At 41.6% G+C, this 23,894-nt stretch overlaps 1 protein-coding gene across 1 annotated transcript; it reads right to left on the bottom strand.

The window, feature by feature from the left end:
* Nucleotides 1-3,156: 3,156 nt before the first annotated feature.
* On the bottom strand, nucleotides 3,157-8,789 carry LOC143768715 (phospholipase A2 inhibitor and Ly6/PLAUR domain-containing protein-like). Its single transcript, XM_077257367.1, has 5 exons — nucleotides 8,547-8,789; nucleotides 7,766-7,879; nucleotides 7,529-7,675; nucleotides 5,414-5,563; nucleotides 3,157-4,129 (listed from the first exon to the last, which is right to left on the bottom strand). Exons 1-5 carry the CDS (start codon nucleotides 8,596-8,598, stop codon nucleotides 3,975-3,977), a joined length of 618 nt encoding a protein of 205 aa, XP_077113482.1. The 5' UTR covers nucleotides 8,599-8,789; the 3' UTR covers nucleotides 3,157-3,974.
* Nucleotides 8,790-23,894: the final 15,105 nt, after the last annotated feature.

A 23,894-nucleotide genomic window follows, 5' to 3' on the forward strand; every position in this document is an offset into this window, starting at 1 on the left:
TTTATGATTTAAATACCCTCATCATATCGACAATGTTCTCACTGCTAAGACAATTCCTTTTTCCATCCTAAATTATCCTACTAATGAAGGAAAAATCATGTTTTCTCACATTTATTTTCATGGTCGGCTATCATATTTTTTTTCATAGTTTTAGACTCACTAAAGCTTTGGTGAGTATTTGATGTGCAACATTACAGACTCACCAAATACCCATCATCGGAACTTAATCTAAAAGTGTTAGATGGTTTGGTAAAAAACATTTTTCTCATAACTCTTACAGACATAGCTTCCCTTCATGACACAGATGCTGCTGACACTTTTTATAACACCACAATAACAGCAACACTTGACTCGGCTGCCCCCTCATGCATAGCAAAACTCGTACAATCAACAGGCAGCCTGACCAAATAACGGAGATGGGCTTCCAGGGTCGCTGAGCGGAGATGTAAGCGATCCCGCTCTGCCGACCACTTCATTGCATACAAGCAGTCCCTCGCCAGCTTCAAGTCCACACTCACTGCCGCAAAACAAGCTTACTTCTCATCTCTCATATCCTCCCTGTCTCACAACATCAAACAGCTTTTCAACACTTTCAATTCTCTACTCTGTCCCCCAGCTGCTCCTCCCTCTCCTCTTATTTCTGCTGAAGACTTTGCCTCTTTCTTTAAACAGAAGATTGATGTGATCAGAGAAAGCTTTGGCCGTAGCCCCCAATGCCTCACTTAGCCGCTCAACCCTGTTGCTCCAAAACCAGCTTCTCCACCATGACAGAAGATCAGCTCTCCACCCTCCTGTCAAGATCACATCTCACCACTTGCACGCTTGACCCGCTCCTGTCCCACATCATCCCTAACCTTGCCACAGTCTTCATCCCAACCCTAACACACCTCTTCAACCTCTCACTCACAACTGGTGTCTTCCCCTCATCCTTCAAGCATGCCTCGATCACACTCACCCTCAAAAAGCCCTCCCTCGACCCATCCTCTGTGTCCAGCTATCGCCCAATATCTCTTCTCTCTTATGCCTCAAAACTACTGGAACAGCACGTCCACCTTGAACTGTCCTCCCACCTCTCCTCATACTCCCTCTTTGACTGGTTGCAATCTGGTTTCTGACCCCATCACTCAACTGAAACTGCCCTAACTAAAGTCACCAATGTCCTACTAACTGCCAAGAGCAAGAGACACTACTCTGTCCTCCTTCTCCTGGACCTGTCTTCTGCCTTTGACACTGTGGACCACTCCCTCCTGCTACAGATTTTCTCATCTCTTGGCATCACAGACTTGGCCCTATCCTGGATCTAATCATATCTAACATACCAAACATTCAGTGTCTCCCTCTCCCACACCACTTCCTCACCTCACCCCTTGTCTGTCGGTGCTCCTCAAGGCTCAGTTCTAGGACCCCTACTCTTCTCCATCTACACCTTCGGCCTGGGACAGCTCATAGAATCCCATGGTTTGCAGTATCATCTCTATGCCGATCACACGCACATGTGCCTATCAGGACCTGACTTCACCTCCTTACTCACTAAAATCCCACAATGTCTGCTATCTCAGCCTTCTTTTCTGGTCTCTTACTAAAACTGAACATGGACAAAACAGAATTCATCATCTTTCCCCCATCTCACTCTACCCCTCCACCAGACCTATCCATCAATGTCAATGGCTGCTCACTTTCCCCAGTCTCACACGCCCCGTGCCTCGGGATTATCCTCGACTATGCCCTCTCTTTCAAGCCACATATCCAAACCCTTGCCTCCTCCTGAAGTCTCAAACTCAAAAATATTTCCCGTATCCATGCATTCCTTGACCATGAAGCCACAAAAACACTAGTGCACGCCCTTATCAACTCCCGCCTTGACTACTGCAACCTCCTACTCTCTGGCCTCCCCTCTAGCACTCTGGCACCACTCTAATCCATTCCTATATTCTGCTGCCCGACTAATCTACCTGTCTCCTCTCTTCCCCAGCCTCATCCCTATACCAAGCCCTTCACTGGCTTCCTATCTTCCAGAGACTCCAGTTCAAAACCCTTACTATGACATACAAAGCCATCCACACCCTGTCTCCTCCCTACATCTGTGACATGGTCTCCCGGTACTTACCTACATGCAACCTTCGATCCTCACAAGATCTCCTTCTCTACTCCCATCTTATCTCTTCTTCCTACAACCGCATCCAAGACTTCTCCTGTGCTTCCCCCATACTCTGAAACTTTCTACCCCAGCATATCAGACTCTCGCCTACCACGGAAACCTTCAAAAAGAACCTGAAAACTCACCTCTTCTGACAAGCCTACAGCCTGCAGTGATCCTCAACCTACTGAACCGCCGCACAACCAGCTCTACCCTCTCCTAGTGTATCCTCACCCATCCCCTGCAGACTGTGAGCCCTCGCGGGCAGGGTCCTCCCTCTTTCTGTACCTGTTAGTGCCTTGTTTTTGCTCATGTTTATTGTGTTTGTCTATACTTGCCCCCTTTTCACATGTAAAGCGCCATGGAATAAAGGGCGCTATAAAAAATGTATAATAATAATAATAACTAAGTCTCACTTTAAAATTCCCTATTGTTTAAGTTTTAATATTACCACTTTATCTCATGTATGCTGTTATAAATGACTTTTTATTTATTAAATAAATATAAAAAATATATTTTTAGAACAATATATAATGTATTAATTATTTGTAATAATTAATAGTTTTTATGTATTATTTTTCCTCCCAAATTACCTCACTACTTTTCACACTAAAACATTCCCTATGATCTATTGTAAAATTCTATAATGATTTTAAGATGACTTGCAGTTCTCTAATTTAGATCTGACGATAGATTCCTTTTAAGTAGTGGTGAAAATTGGCACTCAATGAGCTGGTGTGCAAGAATTGTGGATGTATTAACAATCAAGGATAATGATTGCACAACACGTCAATTAGCTGTTTATTACAGACTTTCCTCGATTGCAATAAATCCACAATTCTTGCACAGCAGCCCATTGAATGCCAAGTTTCACTACTTCTTACACTACTGATTGGAGCCCTACTCGAGCACCTCACCACCTGCTACTGGATAGGACAAATTGATTGCCTCAATCCCCATGTCCTCATCTATTTAAATTATTTATACATTTCAATGAAGTCATGCAGAGACAACACATTGCTTAGAGAGTATTTATTGTTCAGATAATCAGTCACATTTTAATCATTCATAATCACAATTTTTAATAATCAGAAAAGGCTCCCTTCCAATAGTGTACAATTTATGGCTTTTGGGATATTACAACTTCCAATATAACAAGAATATTAAGTTTAAGTGTTATACTTCCATCAAAATTATGGATGTGTACCCATGTGACTACGCAGAAAAGAGCAGAACTGTAAATCTAAAAACTAATGTGAATGCCCCAAAGGAGGACGTTATACATTGTATCCATCTATGTTCTTCACTCTCCTGTATCGTTCCATATAATTTCTGATTAATGAAGCACTCCAATTACATTTTTTATTAATTCAATATGTGCACATCTGCATATAATGTAGTGAGAGTGTGTTAATATTCTCATCTACCGCCGTTCTGTCCGGGACCTAGCGCCGTTCTGCTCCTCTTCTCAGTGATGTCACCGCTGTGTAGACTGTCCGGGTCACAATGCACTCTACATGACTCGGAAGTGACTTTTACACTGTTTACTTTATAGAGAATCATAACGAGACTCCATATACATATATACATTGTAAAAGAGACTTCCGGCTGACACGTAGAACACAGAGTGAGCTTCATAATAGCAAATGCAGAGATGTCACAGAGAAGAGGAGCAGAACGGCGCTGGACACCAGAGAGCGGTGATAGGTGAGTATATTAGTGCACTCACACTACATTACATGCATATATACACATTTAATTAATAGAAAACTTAATGAGAGTGCTTCTTCAAGAAAGATTAAAGGCCGGGCATTACAATTTCAGAAGGCTAATTCATTCAATTATATTCATTCATTGAAGTTGCGTTCTGTGGCTTATAACACATCACAAACTTCTTCTTTACTTCTGAAATCCCGATGGCGCAGTCAAAGTTAAATTTGCAGGAATCAGCGTTCATACAACCTTTTACGGAAATTTTTATCTCCTTTTGACCTGTAAAAAAACAACAAACGTACATCATTATGTAAAATGTATGTACACATGAGCATGGAAGACAAATATGTGTGGGAAAAATGTATTTTATGCTTTTTAAAACTTTCTTGGCAGAGTAAATAAGTGGAGGGGTCAATGCCATCGATTTTTATACTCCAGGTTAGAATGTGGTAACAGCAGTAAGATTCTGTTAGTGTTTGTTAGGGGTCGAGTTCCCGCCTCTGCACAGGAGGAATCTCGGGCCATCTCCGCTGCGGTCTCCCATTCTTCTCCTGCCGCAGTGGAGCCTGCTCAGCGGAGACGTCGGTCCCAGCGTCATTCTCAGTCTGACACTGTGCGAAGGGTTACTGCTGCCTTTCCAGCTTCTGCCATTGTAGCCAGTACTGGTCAGCGGCGAGCAGACGTCTTTGGAACTAAGTCCTACTTTTCCCTTTCTGAGCATGCCCAGGGTAAGATCTCTCATTGGAGATCAAGAGTCACATGCTCAGGTACTGCAGCTATTCCCATTGGTACTCTAGGAAGGTCCTGAAGTTGCTCAAGTTCTGTGGCAGCTTCCCATTGGTCCTTTTTGGGAAAGTCCTGTAGTTGCTGCAGCTATAAAAGGTGCGCATGACCGCACGGCCATGCGTTAGTATCTTTCTGAGTTATGTGCTTTGCGCCAGTGTGGTCATGTGAGATTGTATTCAGAGACCCGGCTGAAATAAGCCCCTAGAATACTGGCACCTCTGGTGAGGAGATTATGTGCATGCATGACCTCTGACTGCTCTCTGTTGGGCAGTTAGCCTGTGCTCCTGTGAAGTCTAACAGGGCGCAGAGCTTCCCTTTCACGGCTACTCTGTGAAGTAACAGAGCTAGTCTATACCGCCAAATAGTGCCACCATTTGCTAGCAGAAGGTTCCCCTGCACGGTAGACCCCGGGCTGCAAACGCATCAATAATAATAAACATCTATATTTACTCGGTGCGTTCCACTAGCCCTAACAGTGTTTATGTGCAGCATGTGCAGCATACATACACAACCTGCATCATCCATAGTCCTGTGATGTTGTGTGTCGTTACCCTGACGATACAATGTTTCTGCTTTATGACATGTATGCAACAGAATGTGACTTGAAAAGTTACAGATGATTGAATATTATATTCAAAATGGTATGATGGTATCATTTAGTGAAAATGATATAAGCAATTGACCTATCTTGTATCCACAGGCATCTGAGTCGCTAAAGCTATGTACGCAAAAATGTATACATCCTTTAAAAAAAAAAAATAATACAAATTTTCTCACCAGGATCAATCACATCTGATCTAAACTCAAAACATTGGTCCATGGATCCAGTACAGTTCATCTCTTTCTCACTCTTACATTCCTGCAAACTTCCCATACAGTAGGCAGTTGGACATTTCACACCATTTGGGGTTGGATCTTCTGAAGGAACTGGAGAGAAAAATACAATAATGTTTTAATGAAATATTTTCACCGAGTTATAACTTTAAACTTGTTCATGTAAATCTAGCACATAGGTAATTCTGCTTGTTGTCACAAAATGGGATTTTCTTGTTTATTAGTCCCAGCTTCCTACAATGTAATTGTAATAAAGAACAAAAATAACAAACTCTGAAGGAAAATAGTGGAGCAAGAGATATTAACTACAAACTAAATATGTATATACAAATGCACAAAGGAAGTGAAAAAAAAACAAGTAGAATTGAATCTACTAGCATAGAAAGAGAGATATTATGTCATAGGCATCACTGAAACTTGGTGGGATGATACACGTGATTGGAATGCATACCTTGAAGGTTACAGCTTTTTTAAATTAGAAACAGGATTAATAAGAGGGTAAGAGATGTTGCATTGTATGATAGGAAATGTATATCTCCACAGAGATCCAAGCATCAGAGACTGGTAGATCTGTATAAACTTTTTGAGTAAGAATACAAGGTAAAAAGAGAAAGGACACTATTGTGGGTGTTTACTATATGCCACGTGGTCAGAGGATGAACTCTTTTTACATCAGATGTCTTTTTCTCCAAATAGTACAACATATTATTCATTGGAAATTTCAACTATCCAGATATTTGTTAGAAATCTCTCTCAGGCAGAAGTAATGGGTCCAGAAAATTCTTATCTTCTTTTGCTAACAACTTTATATTTCAAAAAGTGGAAGAGAGAATAAGAGGATTTGCAATTCTGGACCTAATTCATACCAACTTATACGAAATGGTTGAGGAAGTAAAGCTGGCTGTGAATTGAGGAGTTAACGTGAGTATATATTGCCGGATCCCTCCTTATTTGGCTTGCTAATAGAGCTTACTGAATAGCTGTAACGGGAACCCGGATACCTGGATCGCTCTCAATCAGGTGTCCGGCGCCGCAGCTGCATATGTCACTGCTGTATGACAGTCACAACACATGCATGGAAAGCCTGTGTGTTGTGACTGTCACCCAGCTGCGACCCATGCCGCTGTGGCTCTCACAGACTGCTCCTCACACTTAGTGCTGGGTGCCAGCTGTTTGAATCAGCTGATACCCGGCAGCGATCACTCGAACATCCCCCGTGTGCGCAGGTGATCTCATGGATATAATAATCTGTGCCTGGTCAAATAGTCCCAGGGCACATGGACGGATTATTACATCTGATGTCAGAAAGAGGTTAAAAAAGACATTTAAAACTGGACAAAGGTCAAAGAAGAGCTATCAGGATGGTGAGCAGACTGTAAACTATGTCCTATGAGGACCGATTAAAGGACCTGGGAATGCTTAGCGTGAAAAAAGAAGGCTGAGAGAAGACTTAATAGATTCCTACAAATATCTGAAGGGCTGTCACAGTGTAGAGGGATCATCATTATTCTCATTTGCACATGGAAACACGAGAAGCAATGGAATGAAACTGAAAGGGAGAAAATACAGATTAGATATTAGAAAAACTTTTTGACAGTGATGGTGATCAATGAGTGGAACAGGCTGCCACGAGAGGTGGTGAGTTCTCCTTCAATGGACGTCTTCAAACAGAGGCTGGACAGACATCTGTCTGAGATGGTTTAGTGAATTCTGTGCAGCATTGAACAGGAGGTTGGACACTATGACCCTTGGGGTCCCTTCCAACTCTAATATTCTAAAATTCTATGATTATAATTATTTTGAAAGTCAAACACAAATGTAGGAACAGTGCAAATCGCTTTCATTTCTTAAGTTCACTAACCTACAACATTAATTGTGTTTCTACAGGACTTTCACCTCTAATCATGAAGGCTTCCATAGACTAAGAGCAAACAATTTAAATTGAGGGGGATTGAAGAACAGTTTATTAAAAGGTGGTAGAAATTTTCATTTACTAAAGTCTGGGGTTTTAGTCATCAGTTCTACCATTATAATTATAATTTCCAATGTGACACTTACGTTTATATCCATCAGAATTGCATAAATCTCCAGTGCAGCAATTTACATGAAATCGATATTTGATATGTTCCACTGTTGCTGATCCGTTGGCTCCACACATAGTTTCATTGGCACAGCCTTTCATTATTGACTTAAACATTCTTCCATCTGTAAAATAAGTAAATATACATCATAAAACCAGAACAGAAATAGTGATTCTGCAATTTTAAATAAAAGGAGGACTAGACTTGTACTCACTGTAGTCAGAGTATTGGCAGACTGTCATACAACGATTTCCAAGGCATTCAGTCTCAGACTCATCACATGTTGTAGAGTTTCGAGAGAAGCCGGAATAACATTTATAAGAAGAGACTGGGGAAAAAGAAAACAATCAATTAAGAAGAGGTCGTTCAGGAGAAATGATGATTATTTGGATTTTCATTATGGTCATGTAATTATAGCCTTCTGGACCTGGATATTAGTTATTGTAAAATTGCTACCTTAATTTTTTAAACAATTGTATGGGTAGATGAATTATAAAGGTCTTGGTTTATGATAAGCCCCTTATTTAATGGTTTGCTGACTTTTTTAATTTGAGTATTTGGGATATTAAACTTCTTGTAAATTTAGTGATATCACACATTAGACAATTTTTGTTTGGAAAACTATTTGTTGACATCCCATCTCTTACATGTCCAGTGGTGTATCCACCTAGACCCAACTCTTTCATGTCTAGTGACAGTGTGCCTTTTTCCGTCACTTTTTTTGGATTGTTTATACAGAACTGTCACTGGATGTGTTAGAAATTAATCCATGTAAAACTAACACTGGACATGAAAGAGCTGGGTCTATATGGATACATCACTGTATACGTAAAAGATTGGATGCCAATAAGTAGTTTGTCAAATGAACAAACATGGTCTAATGTGCAACATCACTAAATTTACAAGAAAAACCATCAAAGAACTTTGCAAGAAAGTTGCACAAACTCCTCTGTGTGCTATGTGTATATGCTGTGAAGTGACTACACCAGTCTTACCTGAGACAACAAGAGCAGAGATCACGCAAAGCAAAGCGACCAAGTTCTTCATCGTGGATGAGTGGTGGCTTCTCAGATTCTCTTCTGCTCGTCCTGTTGTCTGTACACCGGGATCATATAAATATTCCTTGAAAAGGTAAAGAGTCTATTGTATCATGGGATGGATGAGATCACTCCTATAACATCATGGCACACAACATACTATAAGTTGCTCTAGTAAGACATTCTCCACAATACAACTATGAAGCGAAAAAAAAGCCATATGAGGTCATCAGAATATTTATCAGTTTGATCTTGCCAAAAACAAAACTGCTGTGTCTTTACATAATGTTTATTTGTTCCAAAAAGTCAGGAAAATATATTTACCTTCCCCGAGGAACTGTAAAAGATAAATTTTAGCTGGGCGTAAGATTCTTGTCATTTGTTTCTTTTTCAGATGCCTACAGTAAATTTCCAACATTGAAAGCCATTTTTATTTTCACCATTTAAAGCAGCAGTCCCCAACCTTTCTTACCTTACAAGCCACGTTCAGCTCTCAGAGTTGTGGTGAGTCAGATCCAGTGTGTCCCCAAACACATTAGTGACGCCCGTAGCCTTTCAATACCGGTTTAATGTCAACCATTGCTTTTCCACAGATTGCACACCAAGATCTTGTGTCCCTCTCCTTTATAAGCAGTATCTATTGCATCCAGCTTCAAACATTCTTCAGGCCATGTGCACACGTTAAGTATTTTTCGCGTTTTTTTCGCGTTTTTTCGCTATAAAAACGTGATAAAAACGCGAAAAAAACGCTTACATATGCCTCCCATTATTTTAAGTGTATTCCGCATTTTTTGTGCAAATGTAGCCTTTTTTTCCGCAAAAAAATCGCATCGCGGAAAAAAAAGCAACATGTTCATTAAAATGCGGAATTGCAGGGGATTCCGCACACCTAGGGGTCCATTGATCTGCTTACTTCCCGCACGGGGCTGTGCACACCATGCGGGAAGTAAGCAGATTATGTGCGGTTGGTACCCAGGGTGGAGGAGAGGAGACTCTCCTCCACGCACTGGGCACCATATAAGTGGTCAAAAAATAAGAATTAAAATAAAATATAGTCCTATACTCACCCTCGATGTCTTCCCGCCTCTGTGCTGCATGCTGTCGCTTCGGTTCCTGTAGCTGATGTGCGGTGAAGGACCTTGCCGATGACGTCACTGTCCTGTGATTGGTCGTGAGCGGTAATGTGACCGCTCACGTGACCGTGACGTCACGGAAGGTCCTGCGCGCACAGACCAGCTATAGGAAGAGGAACGGACGCCGGTGAGGAGATGTCTGGGTGAGTATAACCTTTTTTTTTATTTTTTTTATTATTTTTAAACATTCTATCTTTTACTATAGATGCTGCATAAGCTGCATCTATAGTAAAAAGTTGGTCACACTTGTCAAACGCTATGTTTGACAAGTGTGACCAACCTGTCAGTCAGTTTTCCAAGCGATGCTACAGATCGCTTGGAAAACTTTAGCATTCTGCAAGCTAATTACGCTTGCAGAATGCAAAAAAAACGCGAAAAAAACGGAAAAAAAACGCAAAAAAAAAAATGCGGATTTCTTGCAGAAAATTTCCGGTTTTCTTCAGGAAATTTCTGCAAGAAATCCGCAACGTGTGCACATACCCTAAATGACAGCATCCACCATTTTATCAGCTTAAGTTATATATCACCTCTTTTCCCACCAGTATATTGACATCAAGGTCTTCTCTTCTGTCCAGAGCTAATCACAAAAGTCAACATCTGATGGCCTACTCTTCATAGATGTTTACTAGATATGGTGCTAATGTACCAAGCTGGCAGAGAGCCGTGAGCCTCACATCATGGGTCTGCGAGTCATATGTGGATCCTTAGCCAAAGTTTGGGGATCCCTGATATTAAAGAAACCTGTCACCTCAGGAAATGCTATTTGCATGGAAATGTAAGGTTAACCTAGAGATAAATAGAGTTAAAAAAATATAAAATATGTATAAATATATATAAAATGATATATACGTCCTACATGAAAAAAGGAGCTCTATACTCACAAAATAAATCAAGTGAGACCACCTATTTTGAATTAAATCAGAATATAACTTTTATTTGCCTCACACACATATATAGTAAACAGAATTAGATTCAAAGTAGATTATTGGACGAATGTACAAAATGGGAGAGGGAGCAAGGAAAAAGACAAAGTACATGGTAATTACTGAAGCATCAACACTAAGGGCAGGTCACAGGGTTGTTGCCTCAATTATGAAATGGCTCAGGACCTGCCAGCCAAACCAAAAACAGACATCAAAAAGTAACAGACCTGGTATAAACTCCAGATATCTGTAGACGTCTGCCTACTCCAAGCTACAAAACGGTCACTCTAGTGCTGTAAAAAAGTGCCACGTGTCACGGCCCCCCGAAGGAGCCCGCAACGCGAAACGCGTGTCGGGGCTCCGATGTGTGCACAGTCTGGTGTACATCATCCTCCCACATGGGTAAGCAATAATCGAACCTACCACTGCTGCTCTGCACTATTGCACTTTCTGCACTGGCACTTTTTTACGGCACTAGAGTAACCGTTTTGTAGCTAGGAGTGGGCAGACGTCTACAGATATCCGGCGTTTATACCCGGTCTGTGACTTTTTGATGTCTGTTTTTGGTTTGGCTGGCAGGTCCTGAGCCATTTCATAATTGAGGCAACAACCTTGTGACCTGCCCTTAGTGTTGATGCTCCTGTAATTACCGTGGACTTTGTCTTTTTCTTTGCTCCCTTTCCCATTTTGTACATTCGTCCAATAATCTACTTTGAATCTAATTCTGTGTACTATATATAATAATAATATAATAATAATTTTATTTATATAGCGCCAACATATTCCGCAGCGCTTTACAACTTATAGAGGGGACTTATACAGACAACAGACATTACAGCATAACAGAAATCACAGTTCAAAACAGATACCAGGAGGAATGAGGGCCCTGCTGCTCGCAAGCTTACAATCTATGAGGAAAAGGGGAGACACAAGAGGTGGATGGTAACAATTGCTTTAGTTATTTGGACCAGCCATAGTGTAAGGCTCGGGTGTTCATATGTGTATATATATGTGTGTGAGGCAAATAAAAGTTATTTTCTGATTTAATTCAAAATAGGTGGTCTCACTTGATTTATTTTGTGAGTATAGAGCTCCTTTTTTCATGTAGGACATATGTTTCTTGGGAGCTGCTCATTTTGCTTAATGCAATTCTGAGTTATTTATGTATATCCGCTATATCAGGTGTTGTTAATTATATATATAAAATGAACCTATTTCCTCCTAGGAGTCGCCGGCTTTCAGTCAGAGTCGCCGGCTTTCAGTCATGTTGCACAAAACAGCTTTATTCAGCACTCACAGTACTGCTCAATACACTGTGACCCGCGTCTGTAAACTAGGCACCTGTATTTTCATTGACAGCCGGTTGTGCAGTGCATCTGTAATGTTGTGAATTCTGCTCTTGGGTTCCCTCTGGTGGTTGTTGGTGGTAGTGCAGTTGCCTCTGGGTTGCAATCTTGGGCAGGTGTTTCTGCTGATTGCAGCTCTGACTGGGCTATTTAGGTGTGCAGGATCCATTAGCCATTGCCAGTTGTCCATTGTTCTTGGAGGTGTTTGATCTCTGTCTGGTTCCTCCTGCTCTGCTGCCAATTCAGCTAAGATAAGTTTCAGTTTTTGTCTCTGCAGCACACATGCTGTGTGCTTTACAATTCAGTGCAATTCATTGTGTTTATTTGTCCAGCTTAGACTGTGTTTGGATTTTTCAGTCATGTTGGATTCTCAGGAGAGGCAGATATACATGCCATGTCTTTAGTTAGATGTGGTATTTTTGTATTTTCTGCTTGTATCTTCTAGTTGCGGTGTCAGTTTAGGGTTTGCGGTCAGTACAGGTACCACCTACTCCAGAGAAAGTCTCATGCGGCTCCAAGGTCACCAGATCATAACAGTACAACTGGCCAACAATGAGTTAAATGCATCTCAGAAGGGAAGAAAGGTGTTGAGCCTTTTTTTTTCTGTAGTCTACTTTGTCTTTCCTTCCCTCTTTTTTTCTGGGTGGCTGAGGAGTCTTGTGCTAGCATGGATGTTCAGGAATTAGCTTCTCGTGTAGACCAGCTTGCTGCTAGGGTACAGGGTATTTCTGATTATATTGTTCAGACTCCGGTTTTAGAGCCTAGGATTCCTACTCCTGATTTGTTTTTTGGGGACAGGTCCAAATTCTTGAGTTTTAAAAACAACTGTAAACTGTTTTTTTCTCTGAGACCTCGATCCTCTGGTGATCCCATTCAGCAGGTTAAAATTGTCATCTCCCTGCTGCGTGGCGATCCTCAGGATTGGGCATTTTCCCTGGAATCTGGGAATCCGGCCTTGATTAATGTATTGCTCAGATGCCTGAGCCTATGCAGTGTGATAGGATTCTGTCTAGAACGGAACAACAAGGATTCAGACGTCAGAATAGGTTGTGTTTTTATTGTGGCGATGCTTCTCATGTCATCTCAGTCTGCCCTAAGCGTACTAAGAGGATCGCTAGTTCAGTTACCATCAGTACTGTACAACCTAAATTTCTGTTATCTGTGTCCTTGATCTGCTCATTATCATCATTTTCTGTCATGGCGTTTGTGGATTCAAGCGCCGCCTTGAACTTAATGGACTTTGAGTTTGCCAGGCGTTGTGGTTTCCCCTTGCAGTCTTTGCAGAACCCTATTCCTTTGAGGGGCATTGATGCTACACCTTTGGCTAAAAATAAGCCCCAGTTTTGGACTCAGGTGAGCATGTGCATGGCGCCAGCCCATCAGGAAGATTGTCGTTTTCTGGTGTTGCATAATTTGCATGATGCTATTGTGCTAGGTTTTCCATGGTTGCAGGTACATAATCCTGTGTTGGATTGGAAGTCTATGTCTGTGACTAGTTGGGGTTGTCAGGGGGTTCATAATGACGTTCCTTTGAAGTCAATCTCCTCTTCTCCCTCTTCTGAAATTCCAGAGTTTTTGTCTGATTTTCAGGATGTATTCGATGAGCCCAAGTCCAGTTCCCTTCCACCGCATAAGGACTGTGATTGTGCTATTGACTTGATTCCAGGCTGTAAGTTTCCTAAGGGCCGACTTTTCAACCTGTCTGTGCCTGAACATACCGCCATGCGGAGTTATGTTAAGGATTCTTTGGAGAAAGGGCATATTCGTCCATCTTCTTCACCGTTGGGAGCGGGATTTTTTTTTTGTTGCTAAGAAGCATGGCTCCTTGAGACCCTGTATTGATTATCGCCTCTTGAATAAGATCACGGTCAAGTTTCAATACCCTTTACCTTTGCTTTCCGATTTGTTTGCTAGGATTAAGGGGGCTAGTTGGTTTACGAAGATTGACCTTCGGGGGGCATATAATCTTGTTCGTATTAAGCAGGGTGATGAATGGAAAACTGCGTTTAATACGCCCGAAGGCCATTTTGAATACCTTGTGATGCCATTCGGACTCTCTAATGCTCCATCTGTTTTTCAGTCCTTCATGCACGATATCTTCCGGACTTATCTTGATAAATTCATGATTGTATATTTGAATGACATTTTGATTTTTTCCGATGATTGGGAGTCTCATGTGGAACAGGTCAGGATGGTATTTCAGATCCTTCGTGATAATGCTTTGTTTGTGAAGGGGTCTAACTGTCTCTTTGGAGTGCAGGTGGTTTCTTTTTTGGGCTTCATTTTTTCTCCTTCATCTATAGAGATGGATCCGGTTAAGGTTCAGGCCATTCATGATTGGATTCAGCCCACATCCGTGAAGAGCCTTCAGAAATTTTTGGGCTTTGCTAATTTTTATCGCCGTTTCATTGCTAACTTCTCCAGTGTGGTTAAACCCTTGACCGATTTGACAAAGAAAGGCGCTAATGTGACGAATTGGTCCTCTGCGGCTGTCTCTACTTTTCAGGAGCTTAAACGCCGATTCACTTCTGCCCCGGTGTTGCGTCAACCGGATGTTTCTCTTCCGTTTCAGGTTGAGGTTGATGCTTCTGAGATTGGGGCAGGGGCCGTTTTGTCTCAGAGGAATTCTGTTGGTTCCTTGATGAAACCGTGTGCCTTCTTTTCTCGTAAGTTTTCGCCTGCTGAACGCAATTATGATGTCGGCAATAGGGAGTTGTTGGCTATGAAGTGGGCATTTGAGGAGTGGCGACATTGGCTTGAGGAAGCTAAGCACTGTATTGTGGTCTTGATTGATCATAAAAATCTGATTTACCTCGAGTCTGCAAAACGGCTGAATCCTAGGCAGGCTCGATGGTCCCTGTTTTTTTCCCGTTTTGATTTCGTGGTCTCGTATCTCCCGGGTTCTAAGAATATTAAGGCTGATGCCCTCTCTAGGAGTTTTTTGCCTGATTCTCCTGAGGTCCTTGAACCGGTCGGCATTCTGAAAGAAGGGGTGGTTCTTTCTGCCATTTCCCCTGATTTACGATGGGTTCTTCAGGAATTCCAGGCTGACAAACCTGACCACTGTCCAGTGGGGAAACTGTTTGTTCCTGATAGATGGACTAGTAGAGTGATTTCTAAGGTTCATTGTTCTGTGTTGGCGGGCCATCCTGGTATTTTTGGTACCAGAGATTTGGTTGGTAGGTTCTTTTGGTGGCCTTCTTTGTCGCGTGATGTGCGTTCCTTTGTGCAGTCCTGTGGGACTTGTGCGCGGGCCAAGCCTTGTTGTTCCCATGCTAGTGGGTTGCTTTTGCCTTTGCCGGTCCCTGAGAGGCCCTGGACGCATATTTCTATGGATTTTATTTCAGATCTTCCGGTTTCCCAGAGGATGTCGGTTATCTGGGTTGTTTGTGACCGGTTCTCTAAGATGGTTCATTTGGTGCCTTTGCCTAAATTGCCTTCCTCTTCTGATTTGGTTCCATTGTTTTTTCAGCATGTGGTTCGTTTGCATGGTATTCCGGAGAATATTGTGTCCGACAGAGGTTCCCAGTTTGTTTCTAGGTTTTGGCGGGCCTTTTGTGCTAGGCTGGGCATTGATTTGTCTTTTTCTTCCGCATTTCATCCTCAGACAAATGGCCAGACCGAGCGAACTAATCAGACTTTGGAAACTTATTTGAGATGCTTTGTGTCTGCTGATCAGGATGATTGGGTGGCTTTCTTGCCATTGGCCGAGTTTGCCCTTAATAATCGGGCTAGTTCGGCTACCTTGGTTTCGCCCTTCTTTTGTAATTTTGGTTTTCACCCTCATTTTTCTTCGGGGCAGGTTGAGCCTTCTGACTGTCCTGGTGTGGATTCTGTGGTTGACAGGTTGCAGCAGATTTGGGCTCATGTGGTGGACAATTTGGTGTTGTCTCAGGAGGAGGCTCAGCGTTTTGCTAACCGTCGTCGGTGTGTTGGTTCCCTGCTTCGGGTTGGGGATCTGGTCTGGTTGTCTTCCCGTCATGTTCCTATGAAGGTTTCTTCCCCTAAGTTTAAGCCTCGGTTTATTGGTCCTTATAGGATTTCTGAGATTATTAATCCGGTGTCTTTTCGATTGGCCCTTCCGGCCTCTTTTGCTATCCATAATGTCTTCCATAGATCTTTATTGCGGAAATATGTGGTGCCCTTTGTTCCCTCTGTGGATCCTCCGGCCCCTGTGTTGGTTGATGGGGAGTTGGAGTATGTGGTTGAGAAGATTTTGGATTCTCGCTTTTCGAGGCGGAGACTTCAGTACCTTGTCAAATAGAAGGGTTATGGTCAGGAGGATAATTCTTGGGTTTTTGCCTGTGATGTTCATGCTGCTGATTTGGTCCGTGCCTTTCATCTGGCTCGTCCTGATCGGCCTGGGGGCTCTGGTGAGGGTTCGGTGACCCCTCTTCAAGGGGGGGTACTGTTGTGAATTCTGCTCTTGGGTTCCCTCCGGTGGTTGTTGGTGGTAATGCAGTTGCCTCTGGGTTGCAATCTTGGGCAGGTGTTTCTGCTGATTGCAGCTCTGACTGGGCTATTTAGGTGTGCAGGATCCATTAGCCATTGCCAGTTGTCCATTGTTCTTGGAGGTGTTTGATCTCTGTCTGGTTCCTCCTGCTCTGCTGCCAATTCAGCTAAGATAAGTTTCTGTTTTTGTCTCTGCAGCACACATGCTGTGTGCTTTACAATTCAGTGCAATTCATTGTGTTTATTTGTCCAGCTTAGACTTTGTTTGGATTTTTCAGTCATGTTGGATTCTCAGGAGATGCAGATATACATGCCATGTCTTTAGTTAGATGTGGTATTTTTGTATTTTCTGCTGTGGATATTTTTAGGATTTTAATACTGACCGCTTAGTACTCTGTCCTATCCTTTTCTATTCAGCTAGAGGTGCCTCTTTTGCTAAATCCTGTTTTCTGCCTGTGTGTGTCTTTACTCTTATATTCACAGTCAATATTTGTGGGGGGCTGCCTATCCTTTGGGGTTCTGCTCTGAGGCAAGATAGAATTCCCATTTCCATCTATAGGGGTATTTAGTCCTCCGGCTGTGTCGAGGTGTCTAGGATGTGTTAGGTACATCCCACGGCTACTTCTAGTTGCGGTGTCAGTTTAGGGTTTGCGGTCAGTACAGGTACCACGTACTCCAGAGAAAGTCTCATGCGGCTCCAAGGTCACCAGATCATAACACTGTACAGAGCCAACTGTCAATCAATGTGCCGAGGAATGCTCATAGGCGCCGTTCATTGTGTACTTAGTGGTGACTAAAGACGCTCCATGCATTCGTCTATGACTGAAAGCCGGTGGCTGGTTTGTACCACTTTCTAAAATATGCTGTCGATTTTGAGATAGAGAATAAATTATTAATCTCTTCTGGACTGGACAATTTTTCAATTTTGAGGTTTTGTTTTTAATTCCCTCCTTTAAAAAGCCATAACATTTTTTTTATCTTTGCATTGATATAGCTATATGAGGGTTTGTTTGTTTGTTTTTTCAAGTAGAGTTGTAGTTTTGAAGGATAACATTTGTTTTACCGAAAGACAAAAAATAATGGTTAGACAAAATAGTGAAGAAAAATGTAATTCTGCTTTTGCTTTTTAAGTTTTGTTTTTGCAGAACTCATTCTGCAATAATAATGACCTGATAGAGTGGAATTAATGAGATACTAAACATTTAAAAAAATAATTACATTTAAACTGTGAAAAGAAAATGTGTTTGTGTTGCCATTTTCTGAGATCTATAACTTATTTTATTTATTTTAAATGTAGTTCTGTGATTGCTTTTTGTATCCTTAGCTTACATATTTATTGGTACAACTTTGGGGTATGTACTATATACTTAATTTATATTCATGGCACTTTCTTGAGAAACTGTTGTGTTTGAAAAAGTGCAATTTTTTTTGTTTTGGTGTTTAACATATGTTTTAATAACTTTGTTTTCTTATAATCCAGACATGTTTGTTATTATTATTTCTTTTATTCCTGCATTTTTAAACTAAAAAAATAGGGGGAGATTTAAGTTTTTTATCTTTTTTTATTTTTTTTTATTATTTCCTACTTTATGTTGTACGGTGGCTTAGTGGTTAGCATTGCAGCGCTGGAGTCCAGGGTTCAAACCCCACCCTGGACAACATCTGCAAGAGCTTGTATGTTCTCTCCGTGTTTGTGTGGGTTTCCTCCGGGTTCTCTGGTTTCCTCCCACATTCCAAAGACATACTGATAGGGAATTTAGATTGTGAGCCCTATCGGGGACAGCGATGATAATGTGTGCAAACTGTAAAGCGCTGCGGAATATGTTAGCGCTATATAAAAATAAAGATTATTTATTATTTTGTAGTCTCTTAGTGCACATTAACCATCATCACTTGATTTCTTATAATATATACTGTAAAATATTTTGTTATAATCTGGACAGGTTTCTAATATTTTTTATTTATTTATTTTAAAACTGGAATATGAGTGGGAGATTTACATTTTTATTTTTTTATGTATTTCTTTTATTTCTTACTTTATTTTTAGTCTCTTAGTGTACTTTAAACTGTAGTTGTTTGATTACTTATATTATAAACTGCAATATCGCAGTACAGTAATATGTGGTAGAAACCACAGTCTCCATTGAAAATGGCCGAGCTTCAGACAACTTCCAAGAAGGAGGCAATGGTGTCCTCCAGTAGACCCCAGCTGCAATGATCACTCATGCCCAACCTCTACTCCATTTAGATGAGGCTTTTCAGAACCACCTTTTTGGTATCAGTGAAGATCCCAGCGATTAGACCCCTCATGATTGAGATGTCATCCCCTATCCCAACATTACAGTAAAACTTACAGACTTGGCACATCCACATTAAAGTCTACCTTGCCTCGTCTGCAGGAGATAGGACTTCTGGGTAGACATACTTGGCCTCTTGGCTTCTCTTCTGCTCCAACCTGAGGTTGCTGAGCCATAACTTGATGTAATTCACTGAATTAAATTAACTTGACTATGTCGTTGATTCAGTTTATCCTGATTGGGTCACCTTGTCATGGTGGAATGACTTTTACAGTCTTTTGATCACAATAGTATCAATAAGTCCCCAATGTTATATACATGTACTATTACTATTCATTGCCTACTGTGGGGCATTTGCTCACTTGTACCTATGATATTCCATTGGGCTGTGCACATGTCTAATTTAATCCTTGAAATGAGTGGTCCGTGGAAAAAATCTCATATATATAATATTTTGGTCCAAGGTTTAAGATCAAAATAGGTAATGCTAGTGTATGGATCCATGAAAAAAATTTATCTCAACATGGATGATATCTGAATGTGGTCTGATTTTCATGGACTGACGGGAAGGACAAGGTGAAGGAACTATTTTTTTTCTCCCCAAGTACAGTAAAAACTGGTGCCACTCTCATCACACTCTGATCAAAACTGTCTTTCACGTATGTGGAGAGATCAGTCGAGTGAACCTATTATAATGGTGAGATCCAAAGTTTTGTTGCTATCCTGCTATGTATTTGAGTGAAAAGACGGGTTAAAGTATGATCAGGTAATCCTGATTTTATTTTATGCCATTGGTTAGTTAATGTTTCTCAACATTTTAGTCGTCCTCCTTTTGTACTGCAGACCATGTTCACTATCAATTATATAGATAAGGAAAGTGGAGAAACGGGAGCTCAAAAATTATTTAATTTCAAGTTTTTCCAAAATTGTTTATTATTTAAAGACCTTCATCTTATCACAATGTTCTCACGGTAAAAACAATTCCTTTATGCACATCTAAATTATTATTATTATCCTCACTACTTTTCACACTAAAACATTCGGTATTATCCATTCTAAGATTCTCTAACATTCTAAGATTTTAAGACAACCTCAAGTTTTCGAACCTATAAAATGGTCTGACAATAGATTCATTTGAGGAGCCACTGATTGCCTCAATCTCTATACCCTTATCTGTTGGAGTTATTGATACATTTCCATGAAGTCATACAGAGATAACCCAATGGTCAGAGAGTGTTTATTGTTCAGATAACACTGGTCAACGCAATTTTTCTGGCAAAAGGTTTTAAAACATATTTTAAGTCAATTTTGGCTGCTGATTACGAATATGAACTCCGTTTTTGGCTATCACATCAGGATGTCGAGATATTTTCAATTTTTGATGAAAATTACTCCTATCTAATATTTTATGATAAAAACACATGATTTTCGGTAGTACATTGTATGTTTTTAATCAAGGAATAGCAAAGATTACAAAGTCTATGTACAGCAAATCAAATATACTTACAGAATTAAACTACAAATTATAAAAGCACATATATATGGCACACAGATGAATGACAAATGGCAGTTATTTGAACTTTCTTTTCTTGGCTGATCTGTGATGTACAGCTTCTGGGTTGTCTCTCATCAAGCTCCAGCAATAGTCAGCCATCATATGTGCCTTGATACCGTTCTTCCATTGTTTTAATGACCTGATGAAAACACTCCCCTTGTTCCTCGCTCACATCCCCAAGGTTCTCTGGAAAAAGTCCAAATGGCTGTGTAAATAGTAAATTTTGATACTCATTCTACATCCAAGATTTCGCAGACTCATTAGTAGCTCTTCCACAATCTCTTCATAGCTTTCTTATTCCCTAGAAAATTCTGCACCACATTACAAAATGCATTCCAAGCTCTTCCTTTTGTCTCATTCATTGATGTGATAAAATTTGGGTCTCTCATAAGTGTTCTTATTTGAGGTCCATCAAATATTCCAGACTTTTTCTTCTCTTCACTAAGATCAGGAAAAGTTGAACATATATAGTTAAAGCATTCTCCACTGTGATTGAGAGCTTTGACGAACTGCTTCATCAATCCAAGTTTTATGTGTAAGGTAGGAAAGACAATATTCTTCCTATCCACTAGAGGATCATGGATGACATTCTTATCACCAGATGCCAAACTCTGTCTCTGAGGCCATTCAGTTTTCATCCAATGCTCTGCTGTAGCTCTACTGTCCCAGTAGCACAGAAAACAAGGGTGTTATCATGACAAATGGGAATTATGCATGTTCAAAGAAAACAAAGATATTCTCACATTTATTGGGAGACTAAATGAAAACTAAATTTACCTTAGTGAACCGTATAAACCGGCACTTCTTAAAAGTCGGGGGTCGTCTTATACGCCGGGTACAGACAAATGTGCATATGGTGAGTGAAAGACCCAAGAAAACAATTAATTAAGAAGGAGGCATTCAGGAGCAACTGAATATGTGGATCTTTTTATTATAGTATTGGATTCATACCCTTTGAGACTCGGATATCGATCATTGTAAACAGTTCTACCTTGATTTAATTAAAAAAAATCAATTGGATTAAAAGATAACATTTATTCATGTAAATCTATTTCATGAAATGAAAAAGTTTGGTCTTTATGAATACAAGACATGACACATAATAGATGGGATGCCAACAAGAAGTTTTTCAAAAATGGTCTAATGTGCGATATCACAAAATTTACAAGAAGTTTTAATTTTAAATAAAATGATTCCTGTAGAAAATCATCAAATAACTTCACAATAAAGTTGCTGACACTCCTTGTGGTTTTATGTGTGTATGTTGTAGAGCGACTACACTAGTCTTACCTGAGACGAGAAGAGCAGAGATCACGCAAAGCAAAGCGACCAAGTTCTTCATCGTGGATGATTGGTGTCTTCTCAGATTCTCTTCTGCTCGTCCTGCTGTCTGTACACGAGGATCATATAAATAATCTTTGAAAAGGTAAACTATGGTATCACGGGATGGATGAGATCACTTCTATAATGCCGCGGCACACCACATTTCACAGGTTGTCCTAGTAAGACATTCTCCACAATACGACAATGAAGTGAAGAAAAACAATAAGAGGCAATCCAAGTATTTGTCAATTCAATCTTGCCAAAAGGAGAACAGTTGTGTCTTGTTTGTTTTATCTACTGTTTATTTGTCCCAAAAAGTCAGGAACATATATTTACCTTCTCTTCTTGTCATTAAATTCTTTTTCAGATGCCTAAAGTAAATTTACAACATTGAGAGCCCTTTATTATTTTCACAATGTAAAACAGAAGTCCCCCATCTTTCTTACTTGCAAACCACATTCATCTCTTAAGGCCCCGTCTCACATAGCGATTTACCAACGATCACGACCAGCGATATGACCTGGCCGTGATCGTTGGTAAGTCGTTGTGTGGTCGCTGGGGAGCTGTCACACAGACAGCTCTCTCCAGCGACCAACGATCAGGGGAACGACTTCGGCATCGTTGAAACTGTCTTCAACGATGCCGAAGTCCCCCTGCAGCACCCGGGTAACCAGGGTAAACATCGGGTTACTAAGCGCAGGGCCGCGCTTAGTAACCCGATGTTTACCCTGGTTACCAAAAAAAACAAACAGTACATACTCGCCTTCTGATGTCCGTCAGGTCCCTTGCCGTCTACTTCCTGCTCTGACAGTGCCGCCGTACAGTGAGAGCAGAGCGCAGCGGTGACGACACTGCTGTGCTGTGCTCTCACTGTACGGCGGCACTCAGTCAGTGAGAGCAGGAAGCAGACGGCAAGGGACCTGACGGGCATCAGATGGTGAGTATGTACTGTTTGGTTTTTTTTACATTTACGCTGGTAACCAGGGTAAACATCGGGTTACTAAGCGCGGCCCTGCGCTTAGTAACCCGATGTTTACCCTGGTTACCAGTGAAGACATCGCTGGATCGGTGTCACACACACCGATTCAGCGATGTCAGCGGGACCTCAACGACCGAAAAAAGGTCCAGGCCATTCCGACACGACCAGCGATCTCACAGCAGGGGCCTGATCGCTGGTACGTGTCACACATAGCGAGATCGCTACTGAGGTCGCTGTTGCGTCACAAAACTTGTGACTCAGCAGCGATCTCGCTAGCGATCTCGCTATGTGAGACGGGGCCTTTAAAGATGTTGTGAGCCCCATCCAGTGTATCTCCATATACATTAGTGACACTCAGAGTCACAATGCTGCATGGCCATCATACTGACAGCGCGGCTACTGGGGGAAAATGAACTCATTTTCTCCTGAGAGCTGCCGGCTGCTTTCAGTCATGGTGCACAAATCAGCTATATTCAGTGCTCACTACACTGTGACCGGCATCTGTAAGCACGGCCCTGTATTCTCATTGACAGCCAATTATGCAGCGCATCTGTACGGCTGTCAATCAATGTGCTGAGGAATGCTTACAGACTCCATTCATTGTGCATGTTTCGGTGACTAAAGGCCCCGTCTCACTAAGCGATTTACCAACGATCACGACCAGCGATATGACCTGGCCGTGATCGTTGGTAAGTCGCTGTGTGGTCGCTGGGGAGCTGTCACACAGACCGCTCTCCCCAGCGACCAACGATCAGGGGAACGACTTCGGCATCGTTGAAACTGTCTTCAACGATGCCGAAGTCCCCCTGCAGCACCCGGGTAACCAGGGTAAACATCGGGTTACTAAGCGCAGGGCCGCGCTTAGTAACCCGATGTTTACCCTGGTTACCAAAAAAAACAAACACTACATACTCGCCTTTCAGTGTCCAGGTCCCTTGGCGTCTGCTTCCTGCTCTGACTGAGCCGCCGTACTGTGAGAGCAGAGCGCAGCGGTGACGTCACTGCTGCGCTCTCACTTCTCACTGTACGGCCGGCAGTCAGTCAGAGCAGGAAGCAGACGGCAAGGGACACCGAAAGGCGAGTATGTACTGTTTGTTTTTTTTTGTAACCAGGGTAAACATCGGGTTACTAAGCGCGGCCCTGCGCTTAGTAACCCGATGTTTACCCTGGTTACCAGTGAAGACATCGCTGGATCGGTGTCACACACACCGATTCAGCGATGTCAGCGGGGCCTCAACGACCAAAAAAAGGTCCAGGCCATTCTGACACGACCAGCGATCTCGCAGCAGGGGCCTGAT

This window comes from Ranitomeya variabilis, chromosome 4, assembly GCF_051348905.1.
Source record: "Ranitomeya variabilis isolate aRanVar5 chromosome 4, aRanVar5.hap1, whole genome shotgun sequence".
NCBI classification, from domain to species: Eukaryota; Metazoa; Chordata; class Amphibia; order Anura; family Dendrobatidae; genus Ranitomeya; species Ranitomeya variabilis.